The sequence below is a fragment of the Tachypleus tridentatus genome, chromosome 8 (assembly GCF_004210375.1).
Source record: "Tachypleus tridentatus isolate NWPU-2018 chromosome 8, ASM421037v1, whole genome shotgun sequence".
Lineage (NCBI taxonomy): Eukaryota > Metazoa > Arthropoda > Merostomata > Xiphosura > Limulidae > Tachypleus > Tachypleus tridentatus.
The window spans coordinates 44,592,724-44,618,669 of NC_134832.1; the positions used below are offsets into that span (position 1 = coordinate 44,592,724).

General features: G+C 32.3%; 2 protein-coding genes across 7 annotated transcripts in view; both read right to left on the minus strand.

Moving 5' to 3' along the window:
* The window catches only part of LOC143223892 (uncharacterized), a 56,567-nt gene extending 48,654 nt beyond the window's left edge, over positions 1 to 7,913 (minus strand). The window contains exon 1 of the mRNA XM_076452367.1: positions 4,785 to 7,913. Coding sequence (XP_076308482.1) covers positions 4,785 to 5,129 — 345 coding nt within the window. The 5' untranslated portion in view covers positions 5,130 to 7,913. The remainder of the gene's footprint in view (positions 1 to 4,784) is intronic.
* An 884-nt stretch (positions 7,914 to 8,797) lies between these two features.
* LOC143222321 (TIP41-like protein) overlaps positions 8,798 to 25,946 on the minus strand; it is a 31,886-nt gene continuing 14,737 nt past the window's right edge. For all 6 annotated transcript variants that reach the window (XM_076448694.1, XM_076448691.1, XM_076448690.1 and 3 more), the window contains 6 exons: positions 25,506 to 25,685; positions 20,054 to 20,153; positions 18,084 to 18,215; positions 13,090 to 13,185; positions 10,558 to 10,620; positions 8,798 to 9,589 (listed from right to left, as the gene is read on the minus strand). In XM_076448694.1, coding sequence (XP_076304809.1) covers positions 9,494 to 9,589; positions 10,558 to 10,620; positions 13,090 to 13,185; positions 18,084 to 18,215; positions 20,054 to 20,153; positions 25,506 to 25,685 — 667 coding nt within the window. In that variant the 3' untranslated portion in view covers positions 8,798 to 9,493. The remainder of the gene's footprint in view (positions 9,590 to 10,557; positions 10,621 to 13,089; positions 13,186 to 18,083; positions 18,216 to 20,053; positions 20,154 to 25,505; positions 25,686 to 25,946) is intronic.

Below are 25,946 nucleotides of genomic sequence, written 5' to 3' on the forward strand. Positions count from 1 at the left end.
GTTACCTATCATAATGTCCTGATCTAAAGGTTAAATTAAGGTCAATGACAAGCTATCTCCAAGCAAAACAATTGGCATCATTGATCAAATTGTGTTAGTTAAATGACCTAATTTCACACAAACCTTTATTTTTTTAAGAACGATTGCGACTGCATATACAAAAGTTTAATACTTGTGTACTTTTGTTAAACAACACCAGAGGACACTTCAATAACGAAATATATTATTCTAAAATAACAATAAACAGTCAAAAATTATGTATAACCATAGTATAGTGATTTATTTATAGTGGTGCGTGTGTTTTCTTATACCAAAGCCACAGCGGGATATCTGCTGTGTCTATCTAGGGGAATCGAACCTCTGATTTTAGCGTTGTAAATCCATAAATTTACCGCTGTCCTAGATAGTAGAACATATTACAAGTTTCGGCAGAACATAGTTTTTTCTCCTTCGTGAAGACAGACCTATTAATACCAGAGGTCACTGCAGTACCTACTTTATAAAACAGAACAATGATTATGTAGAATTCATTTAAATCCGCGAAATCTGAGAAACAAAAAAATATTGTTTTGAAAATCTCTAGTTTTGAACTTCAAGCGACGCCACACGTTATTTTTTTTAATGTCCGAACCGTGTATTTGAGAAAATAATAGAAACAGTGTGTGTGTTTGTGTTTTTCTTATAGCAAAGCCACATGAGGGTATCTGCTGATCCCACCGAGGGGAATCGAACCCCTGATTTTAGCGTTGTAAATCCGTGAACACACCACTGTATTAGCGGGGAGCTAGAAACAGTGAAAACAGTAAATCTCATTTCGACCATACAGTAGATTCTATAAGTTGTGGCGTACCTAAATGTATATATGCATTCGTTATAAGGCCAGTAAGGAGCTAACAATTCAAAACAAATATGTATATATGCTCACATATAGATAACATGGTGCTTTCCTTTACTTGAAAAGACTATATTTGGTAATAACAAAACGTGTTATTTCGACCAATAGATTTGGAACAATTAATTGAAAGAAAACTTTTACGACTTGGTTGGTTCCCATAAGCACATTTGTATTTTTCGATTGATATCAGGTTAACTACAGCCTTGGACCGGGCACGGATTAAAGGTTATCGAATCGAATTGTGAATTCGAGGGTTTGCGTTTATTCGTCTCTTGCTGCCAGAAAACCTGGTTCTGTATACTTCAGGGTCATGAGTGCGTTACAAGAGTGGCTGTAAAATCCCACTATTCGAGTAGGGTAGCGAAAGAGTTGGAGCAAGGGTGCTGATTTCAATTTCAACATTAGTGACAAGTAACAGAAATAACCATCGTGTAGCATTGCACGAATATCTGAAACGAACAAATAAGTCTTAATTACTGTGCTATTTAAAGTTTGACATGACTGAATTGTTCTTAAAGTTTATAAAACAAATTTAACTTTATGTTAGCTGTGCCTAATTGTTATCGCATTAATAAAGAAAAGAGGACACAAAGAAATGAAAGAAATTAATAGCAACTTTGTATATAAAAGAATGAATAAATACTACTTTGGTGACCCTTTGAAAATATGCACCCCTACAGAAAACCCGCCCAAACTAACTCGGGTACTAATGGTTCGTAAAGCAGAACATAACTGGGTGCCAACTTGTACTTTCGAGCAACGATTCACAGACTATTGCGCTTGACGTTGGAATGAAGACAAAATACATTTGAAGTAATATATAAACATAACTAAGTGTAATGTTTCTCATAGCAGTAATTAATTATTTTGTACACTAACAGTTGAGCTGTAAAGTATAAAAACTTCTAGTTATGGTTTTAATAGAGCGTGCTATAATAATAATAAAAAAATCCTTTAATTTTTATTAAGTTTAACATTTTTAGCATCATGCAGTCTGGTCAAGCTCAAACAACTGAAACTAAACAGATTAAATATATATAAAGGTTACTCTGTCCGAGTAATATTTTGTTACAAAACAACACCATATCTCTCTAGTCAATATAGCACCGTGTCTTTCCTATCAGTATAACACCATATTTCTCCAGTTTATATAACACCATGTTTTGTTTTTGTAAATATAACACCAAGTATCTCCTGTGTCAATAAAACACCATGTTTCTATTGTCAATCTAACACCATGTTTCTTTTGTTAATATAACACCATGTCTCTCCTGTTTCACACACTCTGTTCCTTCTATTCTTGTATTTTCGTACCCTCTATTATTATAGTACTATAGCCTCCTTTATTCATGTTCTTATAGTATTATATCCTCTGTTCCGTTATTCTTAAGGTATTACACCTTCTGTTCCTTCTATTCTTATAATATTAAAGTGCTAGGTACTTTATTTATACTAGTTATGATATCAGACAGGCCACTTGCAATCTGATCTTGTGATTGGAGCAAGCCCGCTGTTATATTGCTATCACGAGATCTCACGTTTCTTCTTTGATTATAACATCAGTTTTCTATATTTTTCATGTTCAATCTGTAACAACAATGACAGATCTTCTGTTTTGGTTTGTTCTTATACTGTCAATTTTTTGTAATTTCGCAATAAGTTTAATATATATATATATCTGTTTCCGGCCTAGAATAATTTAAACAATTATCGTAGATAAAACCTGCAACAAGAAATATCTACAGTCTTTAAATTTCCGTAAGATATAGAAATTATTGAGGAAAGCGATATTATATAGTTTTAAAATTTCGTCATAATTACCGAAAGCCAAAAAAAGCACGCTATATTTGCATATTTGTCGTAGTTACGTTACATTAAACAGCGTGCCAGAAGTTAAAGTATTAGATTTTTTTAAATTAAGCACAAAGCTATACAATGGGCTATCTGTGCTCTGCTTACCACGGGTATCGAAGCTCGGGTTTTAATGGTGTGAGTCCGCAGACACGGCGATGTGCCACTATGGGGCTAAATTATTATACCTCTCTTGAAAAGCTAAACTAAAAAGAAAAGAAAGGAAAAAAGACAATGTTATTATTCAAGTATCATATTTTAAGCGATATTAATGGATAAATTTGCTAGTTTGAAAGTTTTGCAAGAACATCACACACACACTACGAAAAAGCTGAAAAAGAGAAGTATAATATGTAATAACTGAACAGAATAAACTGGATCTGAAATGTTTTCAAACTCACTTCTGTACTCTCATCCCCACCCCCAATGACTAAGCGGTGTGTCTGCGGATTTAAACCGTTAGAAACCGAGTTTTGATATCCGTGGTGGGCAGATTCAAGAAACCAAACAAAATAAATGTTATTTAGGGAAAATTAATTATTTATCAGTATCTTAGATAATATTTTTACAAAATATATCCGCATTTATTTACTAGTGTACTAAATTCGCCTTCCAAACTTTACAGAGGCGTAACGTGTCGGGAAACTTTATTTAACACAATCAACAATTTTCAGTTTTTAAAATTTATTCACAAAAAAGTTAGGTTACAGGGCTATATTTATACATACACACACAAAAAAGACAAAAAACACGTAACTCACTCAAATGAGCCAGCACACGCCGACATATTTTAATGTTATCAATGTAACACTATTTCTCTCCTTGTTAATTCACCATCATGTTTTTTTTGATATAACACCATGTTTAATGATCTGAAAATATTGAAGTTTAACGGTGGAGGCCATAGTGATCATAGGGTTGAAGAAAAAACTCGCTTGGATGTTAAAGAGGTTGGGACGTTAGGCCTTAGTAATTTTTAGTCTGTTTTAAACGAATCCTCTTGTGTTTTATACATCTAGCACTTTTGACTCATAAAGTTTTTTTCATAAGACTGCAAAAGCTGTTCTATGGATCTTATTACTTCCAAAATGTTTTAATTTTATCATATGTTAAAGGAAAGAAATGAGAACCCCTTTCTGTTAAATCAACTCATCTTGAAAATGTAAGCTCGGCATAGCCAGACGATTAGGGCGCTCGACTCTTAAGCCGAGGGTCGCGGGTTTGAATCCCCGTCACATCAAATATGCTTGCTCTTTCTGCCGTGAAGACATTATAATGTGAAGGTCAATCCCACTATTCGTTGGTAAAAGAGTAACCCAAGAGATAGTGGTGGGTGGTGATGACTAGCTGCCTTCCCTCTAGTCTTACACTGATAAATTAGGGACGGCTAGCGCAGATAGCCCTCGTGTAGGTTTGCGCGAAATTCTAAAATCAAATTTAAAATGTAAATTTAAATCAAATTATGGTTTGTATGTCTACAAAATTTTGTTTTATTTAATTAATCTGTTTTTCAGTAAAACCCAAATAAGAAAATTCAACTTTTTATATAATTAATCTTTTCATTTAACACCCTGAACTATTTATTTATCACATATATTATCTCATTTTTTACAAATAATTCAAAGACTTGTGCTTGAATTTATTTTAAACAAAAAATTGTGAACGATTTCATATAAATAAATGAAGTAAAATTATATTTAATTCCATCAAACTTCTTAATACTGTTACTTAATAAAATTTGGTTACTTACAACAACCTACACGAATCGTAATCGTACATTTTATTTTCTGAAACAAAGGATTATTGATTTTTTAAGTAAAAACAATATTTGTTAGCACAGAACATTTTATTTTATGATTTAACATTTTATTTATAATTTTTTAAATTTTATCAACCACTGGAAAGCGCCTCATTGTAACAGACATATACTTCCAGTGCATGATTTGCAAACGAACATTTTAACTAGCTTATAAAACTAGAAAACACAGACTTAAAATACATGCCAATAAAATATATCAGTTGTACTCGAGTTCCTTACCTTCCAACCAGCTGAACTGTTACTGTCTCCCTTGTCCTTGAAGTGGGGCACATTTTGGACCATCCATTCGTAGATTTGAGATAGGGTTAGTCGTTTTTCTGGTGACGCCTGTATGGCTTGTGTAATTAGATCAGCGTACGACATGCTTCCCCATGCATTTCTGCGTGCAGAGTTTTTACGCTGAAGCTGACCGTTTGTCTCCGCGGGAGACTGCGCGTGCTCGTAGACTGTAGCGGGAATCATAGGTTTCTCCTCGTCGTCTTTTTCCAGGCGAGGCAATGGCCATGTGTTACAGCGAGTTCGAATCTGGGGCTCAAAATTTGAGTCTGTCTCATATGTGTCCATATTTTTTTATTCTTCAAGTTCCTAAGTAATTTAAACAGTATTATGAGACATTTCAAACACCACGGGAAGACCAATAGACGGATTTAAACTTTAAAAATAATTCAGTCTTTTGATTTAAAAAGTTATTATACAACTACACTAACTTTGAAAGTTCTGAAACACTCACTCGTTCAAATCCGCTCTTCAATATATCAGCGTATTTATTCAAACGTGAGAGGAATTATATCTTGGAATATTTTCTCTGTATTTATACTTGTTTGAGTTGAAAAAGAAATCAGTATACAAGAGATGTCGTTATAATAACTCCGAGCGGTGGCTTACGGAAAAACCTTAAATAAATCAGATTTATACACACGAAAACTAGTCGTCCATGTTTTAATGTTGATCACCGTGTGAGAGATAAACATAACTATATACATAAACAGCATTAAATGTTTATACTGTTCAGAAGATTCTAACCACTTTGATTGCAGCAACGTGTTTGTTCAACAGTAAGTCTCAGTCGCGCAACACGCCCAAAGGAATTCTCGAATTGTGCACCATAGATGGGTGGAAAAGCACGTGCTCGGATTGCTTTCCGTGGTTCACACGCATACGGTAAGATCGTTTTTCAACATAGTTCTGCAACCACTTAGGCTCAATCGGTGGAAGAAAACTGACAGTCCACCACTGTATCTCAATTGCTTCTGGCATACCGGGAGACTGGCGAGCCTTCGAGCACCTTACTGAATTGAAAGCCGACGTCATATGACGTAGTGTTGTCAATGACAACAGTGATAAACGAGCCTTGGTAGAATTAAAACGTTTCTTCTGTTAAGCCAGGTTCTTTGCAATTCAATACATCTGAAACAAAGTTTCTATTTATCTTGCAAAATGATTCACATATGATACTTTATATATACATACACATAAAAAGTTTCTGTTTCAAATAAAATCTTTTAGAAGAGAGAATTTGTTCCTCTGTTTAAAAAGCGTTTTCGGTTTCTATCTGTCGCTATATTTACTCGTAAAGGCTAAAGGGTGATAAAATGAAATAATGTTCACTACTTTACTGCGGCCCACCAGTAGCTCTGCAATAAGCCTAAAGACTTGTAACGCTAAAAACTGGGTTTCATCACCCGTGGTGGGCGCACCACAGATAATGCATTATATAGCTTAACTATGCATAAACAAACTTTATTACATTTTAGAAAAAGCGCACTAACACTTCGAGGGAGAGAAAACTTTACTGCCAGTGTTTATTTACAACTTATAGCTATTCAGATAATACGACAAATAAATGTAGGTAAACTCTACAACATACAAGAAGGGAACTATGAATTTACTAGACCATGCTGGGTCTTAACAAATGTTACATATATAATAAAGTGTGTTGTATGACATTTCCAATTCTTGCGCAAAATGCAATCCAAAACAATGTTTTGAAACAAGATGTGCCAGTTTTAAATTTAAATCGCCAACAACACATTAATTAACATGTTTTATATGAACAAAAGGGTTAAATCAAAGGGAAGAGTGTAAGACAAAATTAAAGTCCTAAAAGGTTTTAAATACATAGTATATCCATAGTTTCCTCCTGTGGATGAGAAAAACCCATTGAAACAGACAACTTCGTGACAATTATTACAGGTCCAGCTTTATACCTTTCTGTCCTCTCAAAGCCCATAATTAAGATTTACAGGTAATTAACTGATAAAATCCCTTAGATGATTTTGTGATTTAACCTGAGCCTAGTTGGATTCTGTTTTCTTCCCTACATGAATTGCACTAATTTGGGCAATCAAGTAAAATCGAATAATAACTACCACAAATAATTAGCTGAGATATTGATTAATTGTATGGGGTTTAATCAGATCCTAATTTAGTTCTAGTATAATTTCCTTGATCCCTGGGTAAATAAGTTTCAAAGTACTTATGTGAGACTATCCCAGTTCCATTCAATCTTTTCCACGAGAAGCCTTTCTCGTGTTTGGTAATGAGTGAAGTCATCGAATGACTAGGTGGAAAAATCCACTTAGGGCTAGTATATTTTGAATAGTTCAACATAGCTTAGTTAAACAAGAATCTGTTCTCTCTTATTAAGGGTTCAGTCCTTAGAGGTGTACACTGGAAAACAGGAGATACATTTGAACAAGCTCTTTGGCTACCATCTCACTTATTTAAAAATAAATCACATGAATCGACTAAGAATCAGGTTTTAATGTCAAATGCTATAGGTTTGATTAGAGAGTGACTGTTTTAAGATACTATAACAAATGATGCCCTATAAACTTTACAAACTTAAAAATGAGAGCTTTTATGGATAATAAGGTAATATATTTTTAACTTTGGTACAAGTATTTTTCACTAACTACTACTGTAATTATCACACACGTAAAACACACTTATAAATGTTTAAATAAACACTGAGCCTTAGCAGTTACATTATAAGTAAAAAGTTAATCAAACCTTATTTTAATGAAGTGGAATAGTGTCAGAGCTGACCCAAAGTATAACTGTGACCCATGTAAACTTTGTATTTGATACCCCTGACCCTGTAAAATTGACAAGGGCACCCTGTGCAAGAGCATGTTACTCACCCCAAGGGCTGGCCTTTCATAGTGCTAAAAGTTCATGACATCTAATTTTAATGTCATAATTAACATGCATACTATGAAACTAAATATCTGTACACTCCCTCCTAAGTCATAGGGTCTACATTTGAACTTGTGCTGGATAAAATAAACTAGGGATTAGCAAATTATTGGCAACTAAATCATAACTCACAAACTTCTAATAAAAGTAAACTTTATTGCTTTTTTAATGCATAAATCAACAACACATCAAGTTATGAACCACCACCTTAATCATTTAACTTGGAAGAATCTACTGCTGGATGATAGCTCAGAGATTTCAATAATCCGATGTTTCTAAACGTTAATAATCACCTCCACAGTGTATACATCCATCCTGAGCAGCTGATATAGCTCAGAAGAACATTTCTCCAATCCTTCACTGAGACATTTCTTAGCTGATTCTATGTACCTGGGAAGTGAAGAAGATATAAAGCCTATTCTGGAAGATGGTTCATATTGTATTCAATATAGACAAAGACTGATATAAGTATTGTTCATAAAAGGCAAAGATACGTGTTTAGTGAGAATGAGCATTACTACCCATCACAATTTAGTCCATAGCATCATTGAGAAATCTGGCAATGGCTGCCAGGAACTCACTTCCCATAATGGGGTGTTTTGGACATCACTTCTAATGAAGTATAGATCAGCCCTTAGAATGGAGTACAAGTATTACACAAACACCAGAACCCACCATAAACCTGCAGTGTTCAGCTCATGTGCACTTTCCAGGTCCTTTCCCCATACACCCACATCCATCAAGGAAGTCAAAACACAAATTATTTTTATGTTTCAAAACAACCAGAACTTAAATGTCAAAAACCATACTGAATAATTTATTTTACCTTATAATTTTCTAAGTGATGGCAGCTTTTATTCTTATGGGCAATTCATCCATTTTAGGTATGACTGTCCACAGTACAGTTGTTTGTAGTAAAATAAATAAGAAATTATCATAACTAAATGAAACTATTTAAATGTTTGTATTTTGTTATGCTATATCAAATACAAAGTAACTGTTAGGTTTTAGTGTTACAAAAATGTGTCACACAATTTAATTATAAGTACTGGTTTATTTTATTAAATTTCTCAAAATCAATATACAGTTATTTATATATTCAATACTCCCCCATTAAAATGCAAATTTATTTAAAGGATAATTCTGCAGTACAGTTCAAACAGCATCATTTACAATACAATAAGGTTTGGATAGAAAAACTACAAATAAGAATAAAACTTTGTCCATACTGTCAATATTTCACAGTTTTAAGGTTTAGTTTGTAGATGTAAATGTAGGTATAATTAAGTTTTAAGTTGATCTTGTATAGAAAAATATAACAAAAAATTGATTTTTTTTTTTAGTTATAGTAATTAACCAACCATCTTACTTTTATAAAATTTCCAAAGATTGGATGCAATTTCTTCATCTCTCAACCAAACTGGCTGTTACCCAGTTAAGAGCCAAGTTGTGAAATCTTACAATAAATTTTTACAAACAGTGCTATACAGTTTGTCTTGAATGGTTATGTTTGACACTATTAATACACAAAATGTCATTAACTAATAATAATGTCTAAATGCTCAATACATTTTTTATTTATTATCTAAATAACTATTAATCAGTCTTGGATATAAGGTAGTTCCATTAATGAAAACTGAGACAATGTATTACATGTTTTGAAAGTTAGTTTTAAGTATATCATTACACAAATAAAAAATGGCCAAATGTACAAATTTGTCACTTCTTGTTTAACAAATTGGAAATTCAAGCTTTTCGTAACAAGAGCTTATGATTGGTAGATGTGTCCATAATTCTCCTGGATCCGTTAGAAGAGATGATGGAACCTAATTTAAAAAAAAAAAAGGTTTTCTTTAGAGCTTTGACTAAAGAAGTCACAATGCCTTATCATTTATTTAAGAATGAATGTTGCTACACGAGATATTTTTATATGTGGTTTATTGACATAAATAATCTTATCATGATATAAAAATCAATAAATAGTAACAGTTTCACAAGTATACTTTACAGGAAATTACAAACCTCATTTTAACTAAAATTCAATATTAACAAATCAGTTTTTTTTTAAACACACTCTTCACACATTTCTTTGTTGTTGTTTTTTCAAGTCAGTTGTATACTTTAGTATCCTTTAAGGTTATAACTTGAATTTAATTTAATAAAATTCACCTTAAAGTGTTTTTGGTTCCACAGATTGTTGAGATGCAGAGTAATATGAAAGATTTTCCAGTTAGTGTCATACAGTAAATACAATAAAGATATGAAGTTACAAAGCCCACACTATATCCATGTGGGTGGGTTTAATCACAGAAAGTATTTTGTTTATAAACTTATAACTGACCACTGTCAATTGTTGTTTTATTTGTGACCAGAAGACAATTAAAAGTAATAGGGACATGGATAATAGGAGAAGGACTTATTTTGATATAAGCATATTTCATATAGTTCAAAGAATATTTTGGTTTTCATGACCTTTTATTTAACAATACAAGACCCTTTTTCTTTGTTTGTTTGTTGTTGAGCACAAAGCTATACCACAGGTTTCAACAACCGATGTTTAGCATTATCAGACTTGCTACTGAAGAACAATGGGGTCACACAAGATGAGCATGACTCAGTACTTTCTAGATTCTAGGTATTCTTAACAACAAGATATCATCTCTGACACTAGATCAATTTTTTATAATATTTTGTATATGTCTTGTATAAAATAATGATACTGTAATTTCCTTAAATATATCATAAACCTATTTTCAGACTCACTAACATTTACAAGAATGTTTTATAAACTTACCTTCAAGTCTGATATTCTGCTCTCACGGCTCACATATTCTCTTAATAAATAGTTCTTAGATTCCTAGGAAAAAAAGGTTAAAAATGTTTTAACACAAGTTGAATTTGTTGCTTTTAGCTTTCAAACTGATTAATAAATGTGATACGTAATTATCAAAACTATTAAAAGACCATATCTATAGGCTAGAAAAGTTTCATTGAATTCTAAGAATTGGTTAATTGAAATTATAATAAAAATAACTCATTTAAATTAGGTAATTTAAAAGTGAATTATATTCAGTAGTAGAAGCAGTGATAAAAACAACATATATTGGAAGCCCCCCTGAAAACAATAATATCTGAGAAGACAGTACTTTAAACAAATACTTATTTTATCATCCTTTATGTAGCTGTATGACAGATAGAATAACATGAGTAATTGTGTGAATCACGTGTGAACACATTCATATCTCAATATTTACAAATAAAAATGTGTTAAATAGAGACTAACAACATAAAACACTTTCAAAATCTTATGCTCTTAGGTCTGGAGAATTCAAAAATCAGACTTTAGAAAGTTCATCAAAAATAGAGAAGTTTTAGAAACTATGTAATGACAGGTCAGCAAAATGGAATCTAATATAGTTAACTTATATGGCTGGATAATTATAGACACAATTTTCCCTTGACAAATCAACCTTGAAGTCAAACAAGAAGAGTCATCTGAAACATTATGTGACAACAGATTTCAATACTATATTTACAAAAACAATACTCACAAATAAATAGCTACAATTTATTTTTTACTGACACATAAGTTTTGGTAACGAGAAAAAATATTCAGATATTTTACCAACTATTGTCAAAGCTGCCATACAGGGATCTAATATTAACCTAATTAAAGTTAAATTTATAAATTTCACAAATGATAAAAAATTATCTGAATTTTTTCATGAGTCAATCTGACCAATGGAAATGTACAGATTTGACAAGTGTACAGGAAGACTAGTAAGTTTAGTGTGATGTTTTTATTTTTATTACACAGCTATAATTTAAGGACAAAAAGTGGCTTATCACTCCATTCAAGCCATCCCATCCACTAAACTTAACTTTAAACTAACCATTAACACTCAAAGCCAGCCTTTTGTTTAAATACTTATCAAGCCTTCCTTTAACCCCCCTTAAATTAACTGCATCCATCACATCCAAAGGCAATCAAATCCAAAAACTAACCACCCTGTTGACAAAATAAAGCTGCATTAGTTAAAAATGACTCTATCCTGCTAAAGTTTACATACATATTCCCTAGTCCTACCATTCCCACCATTAAGCATGAAAAGAAATGCATGAACACTATCAGCTCCCTTAACAATCTTAAACATTTCAATTAGATTCCCTCTAACTCTTGTGTTTTATCAAGAGAAAACAATTTCAGAAATATTAACACAAACTCTTCCCATCCAAAATATCATCCTTGTAGCCCTTTTCTGAATCCTTTCCAACAATTTAATGTCCTTCCTAAGATAAGGAATCCATGACTAAATACAGTATACCATATGTGGCCTTTACTGTTACATATACAACTTGTGTTTGATATTTCTGTACACAAGACCTAAAATCCTATTTATTCTGTACATTGCTCGGATGACTCCATAATGCTAAGTTTATTCACTTCAAAACAATACTTTGAATTTAGATTATGATTATGTGTATGCATTATTTTGCAGTCATTTTAATTAAAAGCCATCTTCTATTTATTTGTTTAATTCACCAAATAATCCAAATCTATTTTCATAGCAGTAGCATTCTTCCACAGCCAGCAACACCCAAAACTTCAATAATTTATTGAGCATTTATAATCTATATCATTGATGTAAATAAAAAGAAAGCAAAGGTTCCACTAGTAAAGCAGAAAACAGCGTGAAGATAACTTAAGAAGGTCGAAACATTGTTCTCTGATTTATTGGTAAAAGTGTTAATACCCATACCAGCCATCTGAGATACATTTTTCTTCAAGTGGGTTTCTCGTCATGATGAAGGATTCCACTAATGAGCTGTGAAATACCTGTTTGTCTGGAGGTCAATTTACTGAGTAACATTATATTATTACCAGTATTTTCAATAGGTAGGATATGCCCTCAAGCACAGATTGGCATAATGAGACACTTGTAAAAATCCTGGTTGGCCCACTTGGTAAATTATGTAATTTTATTATTTTTGTAACAAATTTGGGGGCCCCTTCTGGCATATTTTCCAGTAAACCTTTTGCCTTCAGTCTTATCTAGTTTCTACAACATGACTGTTAGTGAGAAAGAAAGTAAATAAGACTAATATAAAAAATAAACTTTTCATTAGATCTACCAATAGATGTACTGGTAGCTAATAAAATATTTAAGGTATAAAATAATTGTTATTATATTAAACTATTCAGATATATTTTTATGCATTTAATACAAGTTTAAGTTGTTAAAATTAAACTACACAGCACCCTACAAACAAAATACTAAACAATTAAAGTCAGTCTTAAATGACATGTATATAAAAATTGACATACCTCATGATATACTCTTGTGTCATTAATTCTTACCAGGATATTATCAACTCGCAAGAAGAAACGTAATAATAGAAAGAAACTTCCCTGCATAACTCTCTAAACAGAGTAAGATAAAATATAATGTATAGTCTTAACTTTAAACACCTATGTGTAGTAAGTCACTAGCACCATTCTATGTTCATCATTTGTGTGATTCAGTCTTTGAAAAGAAAAGAATATTTAATATATCATGCAGTATACCCATGAAGCATGAGTAAAAAAAGCAAATGAAGATAGAGTTAATAGGCTTCAGGTAGTCTCAAGACAGTTGATATGAGTAACAATACTTTAATTAAAATAAAGTACAGAACAACGTTTCAACATTCTTAGGTCATCTTCAGGTTAAAAAAAAGGTTAACCTAAAGATTACCTAAGAAGGTCAAAACGTTGTTCTGTACTTTATTTTAATTAAAGAGTTAACACCCATACCAGCAGTCTTGAGGACACATTTTTACTTTATATTAGTTATGAGTTTTAATATTCATATTCACAGAATTTTAGTAGTTAATATGCCTAATATGCCTGTTATTAAAACTATAGAACAACTGAAATCAATCTTGTCAAAAACTGTCTTTGTTGAAATATAAGTATGAATATTGTAAGATTTTGAAATAACATATTTTCATATACACCTACAAGTAAGTAACTTACTTTTAACAGAATGAAAAAATACATCCATTGAAATGTAATTTTAAAGATAATAATAATGTGGTTATTTTATGAATCACATTCTTTCTTTTTAAATATTACTATCTAGAAACATGTATAAAATTTGAGGTAATTTAATAGCATACTTTACTGTACTTCTCACACATACATGTTAATTTTAAACTAAAAAACAAATCATATTTAAAAATATTTCAAAAACAAATAATTAAAAATCAAATAATGTGAACAAAAGTTTTTCAAATACACATATTTATCCTCAGGTTGTTGTCGCTGTTGCAAAAAGTCAATTCAATCTGTTAAAAAGGTTGAACTCAAAAACTTTCATAATCTACCACACTGACTGTATATTCAAATAATATGCTGCTTTAGCCATATTTCTTCTGATAAGTATATAGGCAAGATTCCTTCTATGTTTTAAACCAGTAAATCACCATTTTGGGGAGGGGACATTTATTGATAAGCACAAAACTTCTCAATGGGCTATCTGTGTTGTACCTGCCATTGGTGTCAAAACCTGAATTTTAGTGTTATAAGCTTTTAGACATACCACTGTGCCAACAGGATAATTGAAAAAATGTATACAAAAGTTAAACTCCTTAGGCACAACTATAATCTAAACCCTATACCACTGACTAAGTTCTATTTTTATATATAATGTTAAATACAAAATCAGTACTACCACCAGGATAACAAAGTAGAAGTGAAGTTTTCGTTTCTTAATGAATCATCTTTCTAGGTTTTCTTAATATAACAAGTTGCTTTTAACATAACCAAAAATATGTTTCTGTATTACCCTTAACCAATGTTGTTCAATTATCTCCAATATTTTTAATTAAGATGCACATAAGACATTGAATTGACTTTAATCTAACAGAGACAAACATTAAATAACAAACTTCATAAGAATAAATACAAATTTTGTTGATAGTCTTATCTACTTTTAAACATATACAATACAGATATTCCATGTTTTATATGTACCCTCTATTATCTCTCATAGATAAAACCACTTTCTCTTTTAACTTGGTTAAAAAGTAAGTGATTTCTTATAGCATTATTTTCATTTAACACACATAAATATAACAGTGGATTAACCCTTTTGCTGTGGGTCATGTAAGTTGACTTGCATTTACAATTTTATTGAACTACTATTTTATGAATTTATGATAATAAGTTTGGAATCAAACTAAATTGTAATTCAAACTTTAATATTATATACGAGTTAAGTTCTTAATTCTAAAGTAAATATTAAAAGACACATTTAAATTTAGATTTCAGTGACACACATGGTATGTCAAATGCAGCACTGTTAAAGATTAGATATTTGTGATATCAAAATACCAAGTACATAATTTTGTGCAAATTAGGAGCTCAAACTATTAGTATTGACAAGCTTTATGATAAAATTAGGACCTCATATCTTTTATTATGCTGAGGTATGGCTTATGTACTGAATCAAACATGGTGTCCTCCTTTCAACTCTTTCCATTTTTTAAAACAGTCTGTTATATACTCTTAATAAAGTATACATGTGAATAAACAATCAACAGCATGAAATGTTTACAGAGTGGTTTTCTCAGCTATTTTAATCTTTGAAAAGGCTATCACATTCTTTTCAATCCGGCAGGTTGTGTCTTTAGTCTGCTTGAAATTTCATATTTTTTAAAATCTAAATATATCTTAGTTACTAAGTTTAATAAATTATAATTCTATGGTATCAGTGTTGTTATTCATGATTTTTTGGTTATTTTACTTTATATGTAAAACTCACGCAAAAAATTTTGTTTGATACCCTCCAAGTGTGAAATTTTAAAAGACTTAATGTGAGCAAATGTGTTGATAAACTTGTGTATATTATACTGAGTCTGTAACAAAATGGTTAAATTACTTTCACAAATTCTAACATCTCATAACTCCAAGTCATGAAAATAAATTTTGATATCAGTCTTTTCATTACAAAAATTCTCAATACAAACAATTTAAGTTTTAGTTATTAAAGATACTTTTAAAAAATTATTCACACACCAGGAAAAATAGGGAAAACGTGAACACTATAACATTAGCCTAAATACCAGCTAGTCAAAAGTTTAAGACCAAACCAAAACAGGTTAGGAAATGCCCAACAAGAGGTCTAAGTAGTGAGTTGCATGGCCATCATTGCAAATAACTTCAAACATTCACTTTGCCATGGTCGATATAAGCGTTTGCAGAAGGCTGGCTGGAATGTTATTCCAAGTGGTGAAGATGGCTTCACGAAGATCATGTACTGTTTGGAATTGATGTCCATTTCTATAAACTTCCCTTGCCATCCACCCTCAAACATTATCAATGGGGTTCAGTTCAGGCAAAAACACTCGATTGTCCAAAAGAATCACGTTATTTGCTGAAAGATGCAGTCATTTCCACACAAGCGAGGGCCTTCAGTCAATAAGGATGCTCTTTCCAACATGCCAATGTAGCCAGCTGCTGTTTGACACCCCTGTATAACCTGAAGTTCCATTGTTCCACGGAAGGAGAAAGCACCCCAGATCATGATGGAACCTCCTCCACTGTGTTGTGTAGAAAATGTCTTTGGTGGGATATCTTTATCGTGCCAGTAATGTTGGAAGCCATCTGGACCATCCAGTTTAAATTTTTCTCATCAGAGAACAAAACCTTCTTCCACTTTTCTACCTCCCATGTTTGGTGCTTCTCAGCAAAGTTTAACCGAGCTGTTTTGTGGTATGGAAGGAGGCACGGCCTTTGAAGACGTTTACAGTTTTTAAAGCCTTTCTCTCGTAGATGCCGTCTTACTGTTCTTGAGCTGCATTCTGCATCCGTAAGGGTCTTAATCTGGTACAACGATTGGCAGGTGTCTTGCCAGACAACCTGTTAAATCCTCCTGCTCAATGCTGGCAAAATATTCTTGAGCCAACCACTTGAAATTCTCATTCCATATCCCTCAGGGTCTTTTAAGAAATTTGCAACAGCAATTTTACTATGCCCAATCTCACTAGTGATGGCACATTGAGAGAAACCTTGCTTTTGCAGCTCGACAATTCTGCCATGTTCAAACTCTGCCAACTTTTTAGCCTTTGCCATGTTTTTACCCAATGTACCACAGGAGATGTCAGTGGGAGACGTTGACAATGCTAATGCTTGAACACAAATGGCTAAATTTCGTTAACGTGTTTACTGATTAACGCTTCATTTCAGTATTGTCTTAAACATTTGACCAGCTAGTATTTAAGCTACTTTCATAGTGTTTACATTTTACCTATTAAATGCTAAAAAGGTTTTTTATTTTTATTTTCCCTTTTCTTATTTTCATCTCATGAAGTTCTACTCAAATAAGTGGTTGAGTTTAACAATGCAAAATGCATATTTTTCCTTTATGTTCATTGGCCTTAAGATTTTGGCCAGCAGTGTAGTAAAATAACTTTGAGCATAGTAGGTATCTTTTCCACTACAGCACCTTATACTGAAACCAGTAAGATCACAAAATGATAGGTGTTTGTGTAAGTTAAAAGTAAATCAACACAAAATATCCAAAAATAATTAGACAACTGGTTTTAATTACCAGACTGATCATGAAAAAGTTTCTTAAAAAACTGAAATGCAACAAACAAAAAAGGAATACCATCAATTTTTTTTCCCTAATAAAAATACAGAAAATACTGTCCAAGATTTCCAGATCTTTACTTTCTGGGAATAAACAACATTACAAAGAAAAAATTATGTTTATAGTATTTCTTTAAAATATCTTAAATGTGCTGCAAGTTGTCTTTGATTTTTAAGCATATCTTAAAGAAACTATAGTTTTCATAGCTCCTTTATCAACAAAACAATAAAAAAACTCAAACCATAATTAAAATTATTGTGTTGAATGTTTTGGCATGCAACACTGCCATAGTGTATGGATACCATTTTCGAATCAAATGAAATGTTTTGTCAGTTTCAAACTTAACTTCCAAGTACAATCATGGATTTAATTGCATTTCATCATTCTTTATAGATTTTGAAAATAAGATATATTAATTTTTTAATCCATTATATTTTGTTTATTTTTTTATAATTCAATTTGTTTATGCTTTTGACAATCTTCTCAGTTTCCTACTAGGCAATTTAAAAAAGTAATACAATTAAAAAATATCTAGTTTATGAATGATATATAATTAGCTGAATTCACAAATAACTCGATACCAGTTCTGATTCGTTACTTCAAAAACACCTGATGCTATTACTGATGGGCACTTTACTAAATCTATCAACAAAACAAGAAGATGTGTGATAATGAGTGTTCTTACTATTTTCACTGAACACTGTGCACATCCATTATCTGCTAATTCATCTTCAAACAGATGAATGTCTTCAAAGAACATTATCTTCTCTCTTACTTTCAGCTTTTCTATGTCTATCCGTTCAGTTGTTTCACTCACCTTAAAATATATAAGTATTTACTGTTTAAGCAACATAAGATCTTCAGCATCTCCAAAAAAAAATATAGCCTCACCTGCACAAAAAAATGTATAGTAGGTAATGTGTATGTTTCTATATATATTAAAACAAATTTCCAGCACGTTTCAACCAATCTGATTGGACAAGACCTAACATAATATTACTATCTTCACATGCGTAAAGAACCTGAGATTCTTGAGAAACAGTTTCATAATTACTATCTTGTACTTTTAAAGGACTTCCTCTACTTATGTACAGCATATTAAACTTTTCACTTCAACCTCCATTGGCAGATTTTTGATATTTTGAAAAATTTTGTTTTAGAATATCAAAACATGATCATTATCTCATCTATGATCACTTATCTGGAGCTATGATAATGACTCCAGCCAAGTTAAAAAGATGAAAGTAACAAATGTCAAACCCTACACAGAGGATCAAATCTAGGGTGCTGCCACTCTGTTCCAAAAGCTGGAATATCATTATTCTTATACCTACAAACAGATCTAAATATTCTTATGTCACATTAGAAACAGCAACTTCATACAAATTTTATACTAAGAGAATCAAGCAGTCCAAAAGAGATAAAATTCTTATTCTTTTCAATGAGAGGTGCAGTAACAAAAAAGTAGGACTAGCAAAAAAAAAAAAAAATCCATTGGTTGACATTTATCTGAAACTATGGTTTGACAACTCTCAACATGATTAATATTGTTTTTATAATTTTAATGGTGAATTGCTCTCCTCAACCACTGAGTTTAAACTCATAACTTAAGGGCATAGGGAAACATGAACAATCTGAAATGAGAAAATGGCACTTGTGGTCTAAGACACTACACCTGTAGCAGTAGCCCATCCTGAACAGCTGGGTTCAAATATTCAAGTTGCATTTAAGGAAGGGCCAACCTTCCTATCTTTTATTTTACTTATTTACAGGGTTTGCCCTTTTATGCTTGTTTTTGTTTTTTTTATATAACATCTTTATGCAAATGGCCCATTTATTCTAGATTGGCTGTTTTTGGACAAGAATAAAGTTTTGATCAGATCACATATGCTTATACTACACTTTACTTATTAAAATTATTTTGATTTATTTTTAAATATCTAAAGTATAATATATTCTATGAAATTACTTTACAAAAACGTTTACTATTAAATCAAACACATAATACTTTCACTTCAGTAAGGTATTCACCTCTTCATTATAGTAACTTCCGATGCAATTATTTTTATAATATCCACTATTATTTAAAAGCTCTTGAAGTGTGAAACTTTTTTTCAATTTTATCTCATCTCTCAAGTTTAACTGGATTTAACAACCTTTTTGGTGATACAGAAATTTATTTCAAGTTTTAATTTTCCAAACATATTTTGCAATCCATATTTATTACCACAAATTAAAGCAAAATATTTATTTAAACCTTTTTTATCTTTTCATAATTTAAGGTCAACCTGTCCTTTAACAGGACTTGAAATGTCATCTCAATACTTTGTCAGCTAATAACACAAGTTTTAACCAATCATAATATGAAATAAAATATCCTTTTTAAGAAATCATCAATTTTTTTACACATTTCTTTATTAATTTTTTACCCCACATTATTTATATAAATAACGTGACTAAACAGATATTCATATACATTTATTTCACGAGCTAAGAAACAAAATGTTAACTGGTGAACCTAAAAATAAATGTTAAGACATAACAATAGGTTTGAACAATGCATGATCTTTTATTAATAATAAGGAACAAAAATGTTCAGATTTTGTCTTCTATCAAACACAGTATGAAGGAACTTTCACTACAAAATCATCTTACCTGCAGAGAGCTATCTGTGGATATCAGTGTCCCTTTGTAGGCTGTTGTGAAAGTCCAATCAAATGGCTTTATTACTTCTTTAACATATTCACATTCTGCCCTAAAAATTAAAAAAAAAAGATAAGTAATCTTTTGTCAGGTGTGGTATACTTTCAATATTTTTCTCATGGAGAAATAGTAATATATTCAAAATTCAAAACATATAAAAGAAACCACAAGAAGGAAAACATAGTGATTTATTTATGATTTTATTCAAAATGTTAACCCCTTGTTATAACACAATTTTAAGTGTAATCCTGTATGACTGAAATTACTTACATGCTATGACACTAAACAGGTACACGTCTTCAATTATGAGCATTGTAAATAGAAGGTTTTAAACAATGCTGTTAAATGGACAGCTCATAAATAATGTAGGAACAATGCCAACTTTAATTATTGCATTCAACTTTTTCTCTTATGTTTCTTTACAATTAAAACATCCTATTCTATGGACCTGAAATATATTATAATAATTTCTATATATATAGTTATTTAAGTTTATCATATCACATGGCACATAACGAAAAACAAGATGAAAAGCTGTTAAAAAAAATTGCCAATTTTCAAAATACTATGACTTTCTCTAGCTAATTTAGCATTACTGTTACTAACTTAATGGAATATTTAAAAACAAGGAAAAGCCTAACCTTGTACAGGGTGTTCAGAAAGTCACTGTGCACTTATATATTTATTAACAGACATGTTTCAATATAGAATACAGGAGGTAAATATGAATGACAATTATAAACAATGTTGAAAGTGACCCCTGTTGGCATCAATACAGGCCTGGATCCTTCTTATTTTGTTTCTAAACACTGCTATCAGTTGCTGGCTTGAAATAGACTGAATAAAATACGATTACAAAACTGCACAGTGACTTTCCGAACACCCTGTATAAATATTACCAGGAGAAAAGTGTGATCAAGAGAGTAAAAATCAAAATGATTTGAGTTCAACACCCATTTAAAATTTACCACTTTAATATCAAAACTGAGGGATCAGTTGAGCCAGGAGGTCCATAATAAAAGTGATGTTTAATAGGTACCTTTGCACTGAACAAATAGTGAAAGATATGGCCTACATCCCTACTTATAGTATAACTTTTTAAGTCCATCATTGCCAGGTATCTTTGTTCTTTTGTATTACTATAAATATTTTTCTTTGCATGCTTGAATACTTGGAAGATACCATGTAATTTATCCCGTAAACTTTGAAATACTTCACTACTAATACTCTGAAACAATGGTAGTATGGTAAAATGGACAGTTTTTTTAATTAACAAATTTAATACTTCAGTAGTCTTTTACAATTTGTACTATTGTTTTAATGTTTATTTTTTATAGACTGTAAGCAATTCATAATTTAAATCATTCATTAATTTAAAATGTGTGCTCTTTACTTAATTAGACAAAGTTTTAGAAAGTATCTCAAGTTAACATTTTCCTTACCTGAAAATGTATTTGCAATAAATACCTCTACACACAGGAATGCTATCTTCCACATGTCTGCTTATGAGACTTGCATGTCACTAGCCTTGAGGTAACTTCCAGCTAAATTGATGCATTTAATGTGAACTGTGCTGGAGCATGATGACAACATCATACAACAAAAGCTCTCCACCAAGAGAAGGGTGACACAACTGCCATGTGCACTAATTTCCCCTTTGTACTTGTGACAACTTCAGTTTTTGTTGAGTCAAGAAAAACAGATGTGCACCAGAAGTGGGGAGAATAAGCAGAAATGTGTAGCAGTATCTATTGAATACTGGTAAATTTGATACTGGTATTGGATCTTCAGGTAAAGAAAATGTCAATTTTGGAGATGATAACTCATCTCTTCATGTAGAAATGTTAGAATCCTATGTTGAAATGCTGGAGATGTTTGTGCATAATTTTACCTAGAAAGTTCTCTTTAGAAAGCCCTCAAGGAGAAGTCCATGGATTATGACATCCAATGGTAGAGGCTCCATACAGATACACCCATGGAAGACTGCATCTCTTTTTGGCCAGATCATACTCTTCACCTTTAATGTAAGGAGGGAGAGGAAAACAAGACCCAAGTGCCACAGAGATAGACAGAATGGGATGTACATCTGAGCACTTGTACACAAGCAGTCAATGAGCCAATATTTGTAGTGTGGTTAGGGCACAATCAAACCATACTGAACAGGCTCTGGATGCAGAAAGAAGGCACATATTAGTTTTGTGGAAAATGTTTTTTATGACCTATACTACACAGACAGTGTCATAATCACCTCACTTCTCACTGTATTGTGCTAAACCCAACCAGTGAGGATTCTTTATAGTACACCACTACAATGGCTAGGAACTGGTAAGTGGTAAGTATCTTTCATGCTTCACTCAAAGAAAGAGAAGGGAGGAAAATTCGTGTTTGGGAGATCTAGTGAAACACCCGGATCCCCACTGGACCACCAGTCGGAAAAGGTTTTGACTGGAGACAATGTAATTGGTGACTATAAAACTATTTTTAAAAGTTGGCAGGCACAGGGCAAAGAATTGGGCAGAATTCTTCTCTGGTGTTGACATTATTTGTAATAGTCCATGGAATTGGTACAATCTGGATTGAACAAGTGGGTAAGGATTCTTCAAGTGCTCTTGTGTAATAACCCATCTCACAATAGACACCAGTACAGCTAAGACAGATGGTTTGAGTTTTTTCCATTATCTTTACTCAATAAAAAGTGTGGGACATAAGCACACCCTAGGAGGCAGCATCAGCCACCTGTCAGGATTCTAAGAAATGTAAAAACAAAAGAGCTGAAAAATAAAATGTACTTACGTTTTCAAAGATGTTTGATTAGTTGAAGAATAGCAACTGACAGAAGTCAAAATTCATCAAGAAAAGAAACAGCCTGATAGTGTAATTAATGAGAGGAAAAAATGTGGGGAGTCATTCACACACTCACCTGGAAGATGAGGTACACAGGTTGGAAAAATTGGAAAGTAAGAGAATAGGCAGGTGACAAATCAAAAGTGAAGTGTTAAATAGCTTATGAGCATCCACATCCACAAACAAATATACTAACTAGAGGCATCAACAGACCTGTCCCATAAGAGTAGAAGAGTGAAGTCTGTGAAAGAAAAGAATCTCAAAATAAAAACAGGCAAGGTGGAGACCATTAAGGGGAGAATTCTGTGATAATCAACAACATATAGGACAAAGGGGCAGACCTAGGCCCAAACAACTATACAGTTAAGAAACAGAAGTAAGAAAGATGCAAAAGAAAGTATACTTGGTTACCTTCCCAAGCAGTAGAAATCTTATGATGGAAAGTTTGGTCCAGGTTGAGAAGTATAAGTGAAATGGACAGAGTACGAGAAGCAAAAACAGTACAGACATCCAAACAACAGAGATCACAGGCAAGAAATAAATATGGAAGGAAAGAAGATATAAAGAGTAAATGAAGCATGTGTGACAGCATGCAATACCACTGTAATATCCCAGTCAGGTATGGGAGGAGAACAGAAAAGAATGAGGAAATGGAACAGAGTAAGAAACCCTGTGATGATGGAAAAGGTAAAATGCAATGGACAAGGCTGCCTGGTAACAAGGAATGGTGGAGACCAACAAAAAAATGGACTAAGAGCTGGGTAAAAGGAAAGAAGGATGCTTTCAAACACCAGAAGTCATGTCCCCATCCAGAGATGCATCTCAATCTAAGAGAGAAGAATCAGTGAAAAGAGAGTTGATAAGGGAATGCTGGATTTCATATGGGCACTGTCCAGGCACTATGTCAATTCCTTGAGGTGAGAAGAATGGAGGTTCACAAACAAGGACAATGGGACCCAAGAAATAATTCTTTGGATTTGGAAGGTGCATGTGTGTATATCTCAAAAACGAAAGAACCACCTGAGCAAGTTGATAATGAGAAGCACAAAACTTGGTAGCTAGATATGCTGTAGCTTGCAGGTAAAGAGGAGAAAACTGAATTCAGTTGACACAACATATGAAGAAAATTCCCAGAAGTATGAAATACTGGTAGGTGGGAAAAAAGGATTTAGATCTATGAAAATCCACCACTACTGAGTAGCTTTCTATAAGAATGTGGAGATGTGAGAAAAGAATACCATCTTAAAATGACTTAACAGAAGTCAACTATTCAAGAAAAAGAACGCCAGCTGCTTTCAGAATACAAAAGAATTCAAAAAGGGCCAATGCTATGTCAAAGAAAATAGTAAAGAATTGGATGGTGTGAGTCTGATAGATGGAACACAGAAAACATGGAGAATAAAATCAAGAGATATATGTATAAATGTATTTTATGCATCAACCATGGTCTATCAGAGACTGGGTGAAACATACCATAGATGGGGTCAGAGGGAGACATCAACCATGGTCTATCACAGACTGGGTGAAACATACCATAGATGGGGTCAGAGGGAGACATCAACCATGGTCTATCCCAGACTGGGTGAAATATACCATAGATGGGGTCAGAGGGAAAAGAAAAAGGAAATCAAAAGAGAAGCAAAGAAAAGTGAGAAGAGGTGATAGTAGAGAAAAGAAAAGGGAATGTTACAAGAAAACAAGAGAAATAGTAGGAGAAGAAGAGGAAGTGAGTATCCACAGGGCTAAATATTATATCATAGTCACCAATAAGAATAGTGATGATTTAGACATATGGCAGAGGTGGGGAACAAGAAAAAGAGGAAGACCTGGAACCTAGAATGGGAAGGTTAAAAGTTAACTGATTAAGATGAAAGACAGGAGTAAAGGGCAAGGTCCGGAAAGAAGCAAAACCTGGAAAAATATTGAGGACTTAAGTTGTACAACATCAGTCCAGGTCTTCAGAAAGAAATTAACATCACCAAAGAAAGAAAGCCTGATGTAGATTATGTACATAAGGAGGAGGATAATGCACAGCAAAAAGGAACATAACCTGACCCAATGTGTTACATCATCAGAGGGACAAAGGAGAAGCAGTGTAGTTGGCTATGTTGCTAAAGAGAAAGGAACAAACTTAGGTGGGAGTTTCCTGAAAGTTAATGACACAAAAAAGTCATAACTACACATGTGAGAAAAATATCATTTTGTCTGTGTGGAGGTATGTTATTGTCTTGAAATATACTAGTCTTCAATATTTTTATTTTTTTTTAATCTTAGAACTATTAATTTTGCATTATTAGGTAACAACATGTTCCAAAGTTAAAGACTGGTACAAAAATTTAAAGTAACTTCACATTTGATTATTAGCAGTTACTGTAAAATCCTGAAACACTGGATTACAAGCCAGTACTTTTATACTGTCTACAAAAGGGAGTTACAAATGAAATATTTACAGTATATACTGCATGCTTCCTAATGACACTATACTAGGTAAGACTTACTACAGTGTATGATCAGATGAAAAAAAAAAAGACATCACTTTATAGCTATTTTTATTACTTACCTTGTGTTTTGCCAAACCTCAGCAACAGCAACTTTCATTATGTCATTTTTTGTGTCTACAAGATGTAGAGCATCAAGACAGTTAAATTCTATACCAAATCCTCTTTCATGTTTTATCTGTAGTAAATTATCAGCAAAAGTCATTTCTGGGAGTTGAGGCAAAGTCAATTCTTGTTGAAACCTGAAAAATCAGATTTAAAAAAAATACTACAAACTATCCTGAGAAAATATATATATATATTGTTTTGTTTTTTTCAGTTTGTGGATAACATTAATTTATTATGCAACTTAGTTTTAGCTCACATAACTTTATAAGATGTACTTTTTATTATAAAACAAAAGACTAAAACTGAAATAATTTTAAAAGTTTGCAAAATACTAGCATTGTATTTTAGAATACAATTTCACAACTAAAATGTGGACTTGGCCAAAACTACATAAA